This window comes from Rhinatrema bivittatum, chromosome 13, assembly GCF_901001135.1.
Source record: "Rhinatrema bivittatum chromosome 13, aRhiBiv1.1, whole genome shotgun sequence".
Taxonomy (NCBI): Eukaryota; Metazoa; Chordata; class Amphibia; order Gymnophiona; family Rhinatrematidae; genus Rhinatrema; species Rhinatrema bivittatum.
In genome coordinates this window covers 80,068,695-80,082,430 of record NC_042627.1, presented here as the reverse complement: position 1 = coordinate 80,082,430, position 13,736 = coordinate 80,068,695, and the positions used below count along the sequence as shown (strand labels likewise).

The window sequence follows — 13,736 nt, the reverse complement described above, 5'->3', positions numbered from 1 at the left end:
ACTGCAAATGTAAGAGAAGCTCAGAGAGGAAGTAGAGCCTTATTTACGGCAATTCTGCAGAGCAGCTGTGGGTACCTTCCCATGTATGTGAATCGCCCCCGTCCTGTCCCTGCACGGATGGATGCAGCTCTCTGTTTTGTACGTGCACAGTCAGAAAGTCCCGTCTTTGATCACCACACAGCAGTCGCATCTTTGCTATGCTGATCCAATAAAAACAGCTCAACCTCCTCCAATTTATTCCCAACAAGGAAAAGCTGCATTTCTCAGCAGTTATCTACGGTAACATGTTCTAATAACAGCACCTTCTCCAGTTAAGTAAAACTTCTAATTTGACCATCTGGAATCTAAATTTAATCACTGGTTCTTCAGAGCAGTAAACTGCTCTAATCAATTTCACCAGGCAGCCTATCAAGCAGCACTGCTCACTCGCATGCTAAAATGGCTCAAAGCCAATGGAAAACCAGCTAGACAGAAATGCACACTCAATTATAACAGAGTCGCTGCTGCACACGCCGAGGACAGCAAGAACTTTTTAAACAGAATTATTTGTGGAGCTGGTTCCAGGTGCTGTGCGCACCAGATGCTTTCCTAACTCCCAGCTGGACTCCATAAGAAAACACCACATGGGGTGCAGGCCAGCTGCTGGGGACACCACAAACCGCCCCAGGAGCATGCTGCTTGCACAACACGGCCTGAAAAACATCTTTAAAGAAGATGCTTGCACTTCCAAAGGGGGCACGGGGCTACCCTGATCTGCAGGGAAACACTCAAACACAGATTTTAAGTTCACAGATTTATGGCACAAATTCTGCTTAACTAAGTGACTTCTCAGAGTCCAAAACGTAGCCTTCCTATTGCTCTCTCTAACAAGCCAGTCCTCAATGAGTGGTTAATGTTAGGACAGCTGAGCTGGACTGCCATCCCGCAGTCAGGGCCTACTTGTAAGATCTCCCCTTTCCATGCTGCTTGCACATCAAACACATAAGATGCGGGACGCAGTCCACATTCTGCAAGGCAGGTTTGTTTCTATTCACTTGGAAATCAGGTCAGAGGAACTGAAGGGAAAAGCAACAACCTACTTAGCAAGTGTTCACAGTAATACAGGTCATAAATATCCCCAGAGTAAGAAAGGAGAGCACGGGGTGGATAAAGAAGGGACAATACAGAAAGTAAATCAGGTCCAGATACTCCTAGCAACACAAACAGGAAAGCCTCACGTTGGGGAAAAAACAAAGGCTCTTCCTCCATCTGTTAGGAATTACTGCAATCTGTGCCCTTCACAGCGCTCCTGGGCTCCTGCAATGAGCTTCACTGCATCTTTCAAACTTACATTTCAGCTAACAGCCGCAGATTGAGGCTCACGGTTTAAAAAACTGCAAGCAGCATTTCACACGTGCGCCACCAGCTCCCTCCCTGAAATTACAGCTCTGCATGTGGTTATCATTAAGTGAATGGGGCCCGCTGTAGTACCACAGAATTCTTGTCCATCTGTGGCAGCGCTGTGAACTTTAGAAGATAAACACTAATCTGTCCCTGGGCCGAGTAAAGTGGAAAGTCCTGGAAATTATGACATTACAGCTCTCTCTCTCTAAAGCATCAGGTTATCCAGAGGAAACTGCTAATGCATAGAAAGCTGCATTCCAGTGCAGACAACAAATACAAAAAACAGGCCTAATGCCGGCAGATAAGGAGGTGAATTTTCTAAAGACAGATTTTTACTGGGGAAACTGGCCTGTGGGACAGACGCCCTCTGCAGAGCAGCCATGAGGTCCTTGTGAGCGCGCACTCCTGGGAAGGGGCCGTGCATGATCCCCCTTGTCTGCTGCATATTCCAAGGATTAATATTACTAGAAAAGCGTGCCACTAAGGGGAGCACCTTAAAACAAGCTTTAATGCTAAAGCAAATCCTTTACTGCATCAAAACAGAATGGCATGCTTGCGACTGCAGAAACTTGCCAAGAAAAACCCAAAGAAATTATTGCTACTTTTATTTAGAATTACTCCGAGGTGAAGATGAAAGGGAAAAAAACCCCAGCTCTTGTGGAGTGCGTGAGGTATAAGTCAGGTCAAACGGCAGATGAAAATGGACAAGGGAACTCTGAATTAGGCAGCGGGCAGTTTCTTCCTTAATTAAATATCCATTACAGACTTTAAAATGGGCAATAGCTGCCAGAGGCTCCTCCTGTTTTACAGAATGCTTCTGGGGAATCAGAAAATTACTGAACTTGGTGAGAGCAGAGCAAACCCGCAAGCACAAATGAGAAGATGAGCTGGGCACCTCGTCCTCAGAACATCATAAAGGAGGGGAGGGCGAAAGCTTAGCAGAGCAGAAATAAGCAGGACTGGTGTGTGCTGGCCGTGTGTGTCAGGGTCATTAACGCGCTCACTGCAAGATTTCTGGCGCAACGTAATCCAGGAGGTGAATTCTAGCGTCAGATGCACGCTCTCCCCGACTTCGCTGCTCTACCACCACTTGGCAAGCGTAAGAGAAGATGCCTGCTTACTGCTTTAATCTGTGCAATGAAAATTACTCTTAGGTTTCTGGAATTCCTCTGCACTGCAGGCGCGGCCACCATGACAGCCCTCTGCATAGCGCTGCTGCACGCTCGCACCTCTGTCTTCAGGGAGGTAAGGTCCCCGTCCCGAAGAGTATCTGAGCCGATGGAGGGTTACCCGACTTGCCCGAGGTGACAAGGGACGGGATTTGAACCCTGGCTCTCAGCCCCTTGCTCCAACCCCTGGGCCGCTCTCCTCTCTTCAGAGGAAACTCAGAATGAGGGTGGGGAGTAATTCAGCTCAGGCCAGGCCTATCTTCTTCAATAAGATAAGGAAGACTGTGAGGACAAACAGTTTTCTACAAACATAGAGGCTTGGGTGGATTTTATTTCCATTTTTTCCTCTCACCTTTCTCTTTGCATCTCTTTTCGATGTTTTATAACCACCTCAGTTACTGCCTGCATTTGGCTTTGTAAAGATGAATAGTTGCCGGTTCTTTTGCAAGGTAAATTTCAGTTAAGAACTCTGCATTCAGTTTTATGTACATACTTTATGTATGTACTTAGTTTTATCTGTATATTTTTGGATTGTATTTTTTCCATTGGAAATTTAATAAAAAATAATTTAAAATAAAGAGCATGGAAACCTCTGTATGTACGTGGTTTTACCCCTCCCCCATCCACACAAATAGCAGGTACAAAGTATGTGAATGCTCTTATCACACATGCTTTACACTAATTTTCAAAAAGAAGTTAATTTCCATTTGAAACTTAGCTACAAGCATGCATGGTAAAAGTACCCATGGACTTGCAGGCTATTCACCCTTCTAACCTGCTCATTTTCCCTACCTACCACAAATATTTTAACTTAAGAACATAAGAAATTGCCATACCGGGTCAGACCAAGGGTCCATCAAGCCCAGCATCCTGTTTCCAACAGAGGCCAAACCAGGCCACAAGAACCTGGCAATTACCCAAACATTAAATAGATCCCAAGGTACTATTCCTTACTGATTAATAGCAGTTTATGGACTTCTCCTCTAGGAACTTATCCAAACCTTTTTAAAACCCAGCTACACTAACTGCCATAATCACATCCTCTGGCAATGAAGTCCAGAGCTTAACTGTCTGTTAAGTGAAAATGAATTATCTTCAATGTTTTAAATGTGCCCCATGCTAACTTCATGGAGTGCCCCCTAGTCCTTCTATTATCCGAAAGAGTAAATAACCGGGTCACATTTACCTCTTTAGCCTTTCCTCACAGGGGAATCGTTGCATCCCGTTCATCATTTTGGTCGCCCTTCTCTGTACCTTTTCTAATCCTGCTATATCTTTTTTTTAGATGATTTATACATATATTAAACAGCACTGGACTTCTTCACAACTATGGATCTCTTGCTTGTCCAATGCTTTCTTTAAGTCTAACTCCGACCACCTCCACTGGGAATGTATCTACCATTATTTGTGTGAAGAAATATTTTCTTAGGCTGATCCTGAGTCTTGCCCCTGTCAGCCTAATATATGAATTTTTCAAGAACTTGCTTCCCACTGAAAGACATTTGCCTTATGTACATTTCTCTCAATTCATTTGAATTTCTCCTTTATTTGAGATGTTTTGGTCCTTAATCCTAGAGACCTGCAAACAATTCAAAGTCAAGCATGAGGCAGGCTCATGGTGCCAGATCCCAACTCTGGCTCCGAACTGAGCTGGAAATACAAAAGAAGGTGCAGGAGGAAACTACGGGGTAAAAAAAAATGAATAACTTTCCAGCCTACTTCACAATGGACAGAATTTTTGATTGTCTGGAATCCATCAGGTGTTTCACAGCAAATTTGGAAGAAATTCTAAAAATAATCAAAAGAATAAGTAGGTTTGAAAAATGTGCTTTGAATTAAAAAGAAAAATCTGAAAAGGATCCATAATTAATTAATGTAGCCAAATGAAGATGCAATTTGAAGCTGATGAAACCAAATCTGGACCATTCTGGTATCCCTCCATAGAATTACCTCTGTTCAACATTTAGGTCATGACATCCCTCCCTTGTTTGGTGGTCACCAGTGTCTCCCACAGCCTCCATCACATGCCAGGCCATGTACTAGAGCTGCTTTATTCCTGCTCCGGTCACACTATCCTGAAACCCAGGGAAGCGTTCGGACATCTTTTCTACTCGACCCTGGTGGGGTAAAAGGGCTTGGAGAGAGGGTGAGATGTCAGAAAGCAGATCAGATAGCCTCTGTGAAAACACTAATGTATTCTCCAGTACTAGAATGAACAGTTTCTGGTTCCAAATATGTCTTACCCTACTCAGCCACACACTCTACCTCCACTATAGAAAACTGACAACAAGCCTTAAAATGGTAATATGAAGATAACTGTTCCGATATAAAGCCTGTGTAGAAAAGTTCACACACACACACACAAACACATTTGCCATCCCAAAATAAAATAGGGACATGCATGAAAGGCAGCTCCTGCAGGAACCATGGTCTCAAGTCTACATCAGAGCAGACATGGCAGATAGAAGCAGAGAAAATGTCAGCAGATAAAGGACCTCTGGATCCACCTGGTCTGCTCATTTCTTCTCCCTGCCACTAAGGTCCCTCGGTGCCTGTGCAACACCGCTTGCTTTGTTCCTGCCACCTCTGCCGAGCGTCTGTTCCAGGAACTGAGAAAAGCATTGCCTCACTTTCCCTGCACTTCCAGCATCACACCAGGACGTCTCATGCTATGCAAAATGCTGCCTTCTGCTGTCTGTTAGATTTTTCCGACACAAGGGAGTGACATATCAAACTAAAAAGGGGCAAATACCTGAAAAGCCAGTCGGACACAACAACATTTCCAAACACAATTAAATAGTGCTCACCACATTTGATCATATTGTTCCACCTTGCCTTTCAAAGAATACGGAAGTCTTCCAATTGACTTATTCTCATCATCTTGCTAGATATTTGAAGGCTGTGTCTCCTCCCTCCCTTCTTTCTTCCAGCGAGCACTACTTTTAAATCCTTCTGTATCTCTGTGTTTATGGCCTTTGTTACTTGCCCACGAGACTTATTGGCTGTTGCCGGCTAGAACTACTTTGAATTTAAAAAACAGTTCAGGTGATCCAAGATGGCGCCGATGTGAGAGGACGCAGCGTTTGGAGCTCTTGCATCGAGCTCTGAAACTCTCTTTCTTCACCGCGAAAGCAGGGTAAAGAGACACGCCTCGTACAAAAAGGAAAGGCAGGATAAGAGAACCTACCTGGGGAACGTCTACTCCTCCCATCATGCAGACCACGACAGCAGACTTCTACCCGCCGGAGGTGAGACCTCCAGAGAGCCCAGTGCCTGTGACGAGCGGGGAGCAGACGGCGTCACCAACGGGCGAAAATACAATTGGAAGAAAAGTTGGAAAATTTGAATTCCGTTCAGAATGAGATTATAAAAGGTGAAACAGCAAAGAACAGAAAAGCTGAAATATTAGAAAATGAATTCAGAAGTAATAATATTAGAATACTGAATTTTCCAAAATGTAGATTAATTTCAGCAAAAGAACAGTTTAAATGTTATTTAAAGGATGTCTTAATGATACCAGAAGAGGAACAACCAAAGATTATTAAAGCTTATTTCGTGTCAGGATTAAAAGAGGGAAATGGTAATCAGAAGAGAATCAGTGAAAACATCCTGAACGTCACAGACTTTCTAAAAACCCCACAAGAAGAACAGGTGGAGGGGAGAGGAACACTTCTTGTTAAATTTTCGCTATCTCTGGACAGAGATGTCATTATTAAAAAGTTTCTTCAAAAACATTCATCTCCCTACCTTAATCAGAAAATCTGGATATGTCCGGATGTTTCAAAAGAAACCCAAAAGGAAAAGATTTCTCAGCGTGATACCTCAAGTTAGAGAACACCGAGCAGAGATAGCACTGAGATTCCCGGGTAAATGTGTACGGAGGAAACAGATATATATTCTATGTCCCTGAACAGATGGAAACCTTTGTTCAGTCTCATCAATGGACTCCTGACACAGGATAAGGCCAAAATGATATAACTGCCTTACTCTCCTTTCCAGCAATGTGTATATGTGATATTGCTCTAAATGAATCTTGGATCTCCTCACTTAGTACATGAGTAACGATATAGGTAGAATATATGTTCTCTTGCTGATTAAAGAATTCTAATGTGTTGTCTTTCTTTATCTTAAAAGAAGTTTATATAAAACTAAGAATTCATATTGATGCTATATTGATATAGGAAGTGCCTATATTGCCAAGGCATTTAATTTGATGTCTGTAAAATACTTAAAAATAAAAAAATAAAATAGTTTAGGTCTTGCGCCATAGTAGGGAACCTTCCTTTGAGCTGCCCTCCACCTCATCCATTTGTCGACGCGGTTTCCAGAGTGCAGACAGTGCGGCAAGGCGCGTGCCTAGCAGTGGTACAGAAATGGCTGGTCAGAGACCCACACAAGCTTTGTTACTTTCCTCTTTCCACTAGTGACACCTCTCTCTAGTCAACCAAGTATACTCTTAGCTTTCCTGACTACTTTCTCACACCAACTTTCTACCTTGAGGTCATCGGAGAGGATGATCCCCTGGGTCATCTTCTTTGTTAGTGGTTGTTAGCTCTCAGCTCTTGGATTTGTGCAACGCCAAAAGCAAGCAGGACTTAATATGCAATGTTCATCCCAAGCAAAGCATCATCCCACATTGCCATGTTATTGTAGTATCCTGAAACGCACAGTGAATCATGTGGGATACAGGTGTCCCCACAGGACGGCTGTAACAGCATTTCAACTGCATTAAGTTTTGCTGCTATTACAAACCTGCTAATTCAAGCTGCATTTTATGTACTCGTTCATTCACAGACGGATGATATTCCACCGTATGCAAGACTGGCCTCCAGGCGGGTTATAATTGTTTGTTTTAAACTGTATGTATTTGAAATACCTTACAGTGGTGATCAACTTCACAGCAGGCGATATAACTTCAAGTCCTTCATCATAAGTACAGGGAGCTAGCTGAGGGTCAGTGGGGTCTCAGCAGAGAAGACGTGGCTGAAAGGCCAAGCCTTAGCTTTCTTCCTGAAGGCTCATGTGGCAGGGGGTAAGTGGTACCCTGTTCCAACCTTTGGTGCTGTACAATCTGCCAGAGGCCAGAGGGGAAGATGAGAAACGAGGCATTCGGGAGGACCACAGATCTCTTGTTCATTTGTAGGAGGAAAGGGAAGAGAGGCGCGCATTCACAAAGTTTTGTAATCCATGGAAACACCGACTTATCAAGAACGGAATATCTTCTATACGTCGCAGAATAGTATTATAAAGCAACGTGCAAAGCAGCACTACAAATGTCAGCACATTTCCTGTCTAAGGAACCGTGTTACAAAATCAGATTACCTACGTTTAGCTGAAGCCCCCAAGAATTGTCACTGGAATCATGAATTACGACCCAATGCTTCCTGCTTGGGACAGTCAAGGTAATTATAAAATGCGTGAGCTAGCTGTCAATCACCAAGTAATTACCAATTTGATTCTGCAGTCATTAGTGAGTTGGTGCAACAGTCAAGAATTTTAGATACTAGTTGCACTGCATTGCTTTATGAAGTTTTTATTGTAAAACAACCTGACAGTTTTGCTTATGGTGCAGCTTATACATTTTTAAATACATTTATTTTATTTTAAAAACCTTTTTATACCGACATTCATTTGCATATCACATCGGTTTACAATTAACAGGGGGGAACTAGAACATGGTTTGGAAAGGGAAAATTCAAGTTACATATAACAGGGAGATGAAGGAACAAGATGGGAGGTGGGGGAGAGAAAAAGACAGGTCCAGGAGGACTTAAGTAGTGCGCTTAAATACGAGATTGAAGTAAGCAGGACTATATACACAATTCTGGATTGCCAGTGATAAGGATTCCCTGAAGGAGGATACTTAGATGGCTTCGCTTTCTAGTTTCTTTGGGGGGGGGGGGGAGAGAAGACCCTGGGGGGGGAGAAAAGGAAGGAAGTGATAGTTATGTATAGGCCAAGCTGAGTAGCCCAAGTTTTCAGTTTGTTTTTTTTTAAGGTTTTTGAACAGTGTTCTTGCCGTAGTTCGGGTGTCAGAGTTCCATAGAGTTGGTCCTGCAATGGAAAATGCGCGTTCCTTGGTGGAGATGAGGTGGGTGAATTTGTGGGCGGGTGTAGACAGGGATCCTTTATAGGCAGTTCTGGTGGGTCTATTGGATGTATGGTAGTGGAGGGATTCGTTAAGCCAGTGTATATTTTGATTGTGTAGAGTTTTGTGGATGGTTGTGAGGGTCTTGTGAAGTATTCTGGATGGGATCGGGAGCCAATGTAGATCTCTGAGGATTGGTGTAATGTGGTCTGATCTGCAGGAGTTGGAGAGGATTCTTGCAGCCACGTTTTGCAGCATTTGGAGCGGTTTGATGGAAATTGCGGGGAGGCCTAGGAGAAGGGAGTTGCAGTAGTCAATTTTGCTAAATAAGGTGGCTTGAAGGACGGTATGGAAGTCGTGATGGAGGAGAGGTCTTAGTTTCTTAAGGACCTGTTCAGATGACTGTCGAGGATAACCCCTAAATCCCTGATGTGCTGGGGAAACGGGGAGGGTTGATTGGGGGAGAAGGAGTTATAGTGGTTGGGGGAGATGAGAAGTAGCTCTGTTTTTGTAGTGTTTAGGGCGAGGTGGAGGTTAGTTAGGAGGCAGTTGATGGAAGTAAGGCAGTCGTCCCAGGTTTTGAGAGCTTTAGGTAAGGTTTCCGTGATGGGGATGAGAATTTGGACGTCGTCCGCATAGATATAGTGCATTAGTGCCGAGGTCAGCAAGGAGTTGACAAAGGGTAGAAAGTAGATATTGAAGAGAATGGGGGAGAGGGAGGAACCTTGGGGGACTCCAGGGGTTAGGTTAATGGGGATAGATTCATGGTTGCCAATTTTGACCGTGTAGTGCCTGTTACTGAGGAAGGAGTTGAACCAGTTGAGGGCCATTCCGGAGATGACTATTTCGGCGAGGCGATTGATTAGAATGGTGTGGTTGACCGTATCGAATGCGGCGGAGATGTCTAGCATGGCAAGGATGTAAGACTGGCCCTTGTTGAGACCCATGAATAGAGTATCTGTGAGGGAAATTAAGAGGGTTTCCGTGTTGAAAAACTTACGAAAGCCGTATTGTGATGTGAATAGAGTGTTATGTTTTTCCAGGTGATCCGTGAGTTATAGGTTGACCACCCTTTCGGTAAGTTTAGCAAGGAAAGGAAGGTTGGAGATAGGCCGGAAATTTGAAGGGTTGGAAGGGTCGAGGTTTAGTTTCTTTAAAATGGGTTTGAGGGAGGCTTGTTTCCAGGCAGTGGGAACCTGTGCTAGGGAGAGAGAGCAGTTAATGATTTCTGATAATGGTTTGGCAATGGTGTCTGGGATGGCAATAACTTCTTTAAGTCTAACGTTAAAAAAAAAACAAAAAAAAAAATCAATGTTAAACATGTTAAACACCCTGTTGCTTGTATGTTTCTATCCTGTTATACTTCTTGTACTGATATCTGCTTCAGGTGGCTGTACTGGTTTACTATGCTGTTGTTTATGTATTCTTGTTCGCTACAGCGATAATAAACTTTCAATTAAAAAAAAAAACCAAAAAAAACCTCTCAGATTTAAAATAAAATCATCATGCAAAAAAATGTTAATGCGCTTGCTTCCTTCATTTTGGTGTGGATGTCATTAGACACTGCATGCCTGCATCACCAGACTACTGTATACCAGCACAATTCCCTAATGCAGGGCTTCAGCCTTAAAGTGATTTGAAGATTGGGAGGACTCTGCCTGGCTTCACCATCACATGTAAAAGATGCTGCTTTGCACAGTGGCGGGCTCATTAATCTTGTCAACTAGCAAGAAGTATTTACTTTCAGATGTCACAAATATATACACACACACACACACACATATACACACTTTACAGGAAGTTTAATCCTCCCACCCCTTCCATGCTCCCAGTGAGGTCTGCTAGTGGGAGGCTCCTCCCCACCCATTATACATATACTCAGTCTCAGGCAGGTCTTCAACTCATGACGCAACTCTTACTTTTAATACTGGTTGATAAGCAATCTTATTACTTAAACAACTAGAGAGCTGGTTTCAATTTTTTTTTTGCCTCTTCTCCTCTCCTGTGTATGCCACACTCCATAGTTCTTGCACTCAGAGAAAAAAAAGTTATAAAACGGTATTTCTGACAGAATTACAGAATTATATGTCATAGTATAAAATGCATACAATCTGAAATTCTTGTTAAAGTGCACACTTTATAAACAAAATGTAATTTGATTCAAAAAAACAAATACAAATTAAACTCCGTGGCAACCTATTTCACAACAGGCTACAACAACAAAGAAGCTGCAACAATACCTAGGAGTGTTAAAGTTTGTATACAACATATGTACACAAAAGAAACAGACATAGTATTTTGTGGAGCTGTTTTCCCTACATGCAAATTGTACCATACATGAATTTAGACTACACTGAAGTCCTACAGGGCACACATTTTTGTGCATTCCATGTCTCTGCAGTCATTTAAAACCGAATGTGTGCATTCCAGTCAAAGCTTGACTACTGTAATGCCTAACGTCTTTCTTGGCCTAGCAAACACTACCTTAAGAGCCCTCCAGCTACTCCAGAACTCAGCAGCTAGACTACTGACAGGTACTGCAAAATTTGACCACATTACTCCAACTCTCATGGATCGACACTGGTTACCCGTCAAAAACAGGATTGAGCATGAGGTCCTTTTGTCTAATTCATCGCTCAATATTCAAGGAACACACAGAATGGGTAAATGCAGCCCTTCATCTTTACAGGCCCCAGCCAAACCTTAGATCAACTGATAAAAGGTTTACTTTGCATCCCATCAGCAGAGATAGCACATCTGAGCAAAGTGAGAGACAGAGCCCTAACAACTGCAGGTCCAGCCCTTTGGAATTTATTACCCACTGAGCTAAGGTTAGAAACACATTTCCATACATTTAAAAAAGAGCTTAAAACAGGCATTTAGTAATGAAGTCCCAGCATAAAATATGAGCAGCAAGAAAGAAATTCTATTTTATGTTATAATGTATTAAGTCCTTTTATTTCATTATTATAAGCTTATTTTAGTTCTTTTATTTAGTTTTAATCTGACAATATTAACTGCATTTATTATTTAATGAAGTATTAGTTTTTGACGGTATTATTTTAAATGATGCAAATGTTACTTTTACACTTTTTATTTAATGTATTTGGTATGATTGATACACAGAATATCAGTCTATAAAACAATATAAATAAATATATATATATATGCATTGCCATGTGCTATGTTCACCCCTTATTTGTATGTGTGCACTGCCTGCAAAATGCCCACCCCAACTGTTCCCCTTCCTTGAAGACTGAGCATACCCTCTATGGGTTATGTTGCTTAAATCAAATCAACCGTAGACATACCTTGCAAGCTCAACATACCCACATCTGTGCTTTCCACATCTGTACACATTACTGTGTTCAGGCCCTGCAGTCTGCCTTTCCACATCTGTCAATATCACTATTGCATATGCACTGCAGTGTGCCTTCTCACAGCCATACATATCACTGCCCACATATGTACACGTGCACTGCAGTGTGCCTGTCCACATATGTACACGTGCACTGCAGTGTGCCTGTCCACATATGTACACATGCACTGCAGTGTGCCTGTCCACATATGTACACATGCACTGCAGTGTGCCTGTCCACATCTGTGCATGTGCACTAGTGTGCCTTTCCACATCTGTACATATCACTGCCCACATCTGGGCATTTGTACTGCAGTGTGCCTGTCCACATCTAAGGACATCACTAACCACATCTGTACACATGCACTGCAGTGTGCCTGTCCACATCTAAGGACATCACTAACCACATCTGTACACATGCACTGCAGTGTGCCTGTCCACATCTAAGGACATCACTAACCACATCTGTACACATGCACTGCAGTGTGCCTGTCCACATCTGTACACATCACTGCCCACATCTGTGCATGTGCACATCTATAGACATCACTGCCCACATCTGTGCACTGCAGTGTGCCTTTCCACATCTCTGGCCACTTCTGTGCACATGCACTGCAGTGTGCCTTCTCACAGTCATACATATCACTGCCCACATATGTGCAATTTGTACTGCAGTGTGCCTGTCCACATATGTACATATCACTGTGCCCATGCACTGCAGTGTGACTTTCCACATCTGTACACATCACTGTGCACGGTCCTACCTGGGGATGGTGATGCACTTGGTGTTCATGCTCTGGGTCGTGATGGCTTTCTCCAGCTCGTCCAGCTGCCCCGTTTTCTTCAGCTTCTTCACCAGGCTCTTCACCGCCTTCTCGCACCATTTCTCCTCCTGGCCGTTCTGCTCGCCCTTCTTCCAGCCCAGCAGCCGCTTCACTATCGGCGGGGTGAAGGGCAGGATGGAGGACATGTCTGAGGGACGGGGGAGCAACCGGAGCCGCGCTGCCTTCTCCCTGAAACTTCCCCGGCCGCGTGCACAACTTTTCTCTTCGCGCGCGCCGGCCACCGGTAACCTTCCGCCCGGAAACCTAGTGCGCCTCTTCCCCGGCGCCTCCCGCGGGCCCCGCCGCCCGTCTCCTCCCGCCCTCCCCGCTGCAGGCCGGCGGGGAGGATCGGTCTTTGGCGGTCCTTTCTTTTGGTGCGTGTGTGGTAGTTGTTGTAAGAGGAAAAGTCCGCGCACGCACGCGGCGTATCCGTCCGCCGCAGGAGTTTGTGGGCGATGCGGGGGCTGCCCTCCCCCGCTGTCATTTATTATCCTTACACGCAGAAAGGGGGGGGTGTCCGCCCCCCGCCCACCCCCTCCTTTACTGGGCAGGACGGGCCCCTCTCCCTGTGCACGTGCGGGGCGGGAGCCCGGAGCGCGAGGGGCTGCCCCCTGCCGATCAGGCACAGACCCCCTCGCCGTGTAGCCCACGAGCCACAATCCCCTCCCCGTCTGCCGCTCCGGGCTCAGGGGGAGTTGGAGCCGGAAGCCAAAGCTTTCACTGTTGGTTACTGCTACTCTGAAGGAGTTAAAAGAGCCGCCACAGGATAAGGCTGGCAGGCAGGCTCTGTTTACAAAGTAAAAGGGCAAATGCCTGCTGGGTGTCCGTCCATCTGTCCTTATGACCTCGTCCATCCTACCCATGACAGGAGTGGGAGCTGGCATAGGCCAAGCTCACAGCTCCATGCGGGGGGC

The 13,736-nt window shown here is 44.4% G+C and overlaps 1 protein-coding gene across 2 annotated transcripts in view; it reads right to left on the bottom strand.

Annotated features, from left to right (window-relative positions):
* SMAD3 (SMAD family member 3) overlaps positions 1 to 13,377 on the bottom strand; it is a 114,246-nt gene extending 100,869 nt beyond the window's left edge. The window contains exon 1 of one of the 2 annotated variants that reach the window (XM_029575251.1): positions 12,763 to 13,377. In XM_029575251.1, coding sequence (XP_029431111.1) covers positions 12,763 to 12,968 — 206 coding nt within the window. In that variant the 5' untranslated portion in view covers positions 12,969 to 13,377. The remainder of the gene's footprint in view (positions 1 to 12,762) is intronic. The other variant, XM_029575250.1, reaches the window with a different exon arrangement.
* Positions 13,378 to 13,736: the final 359 nt, after the last annotated feature.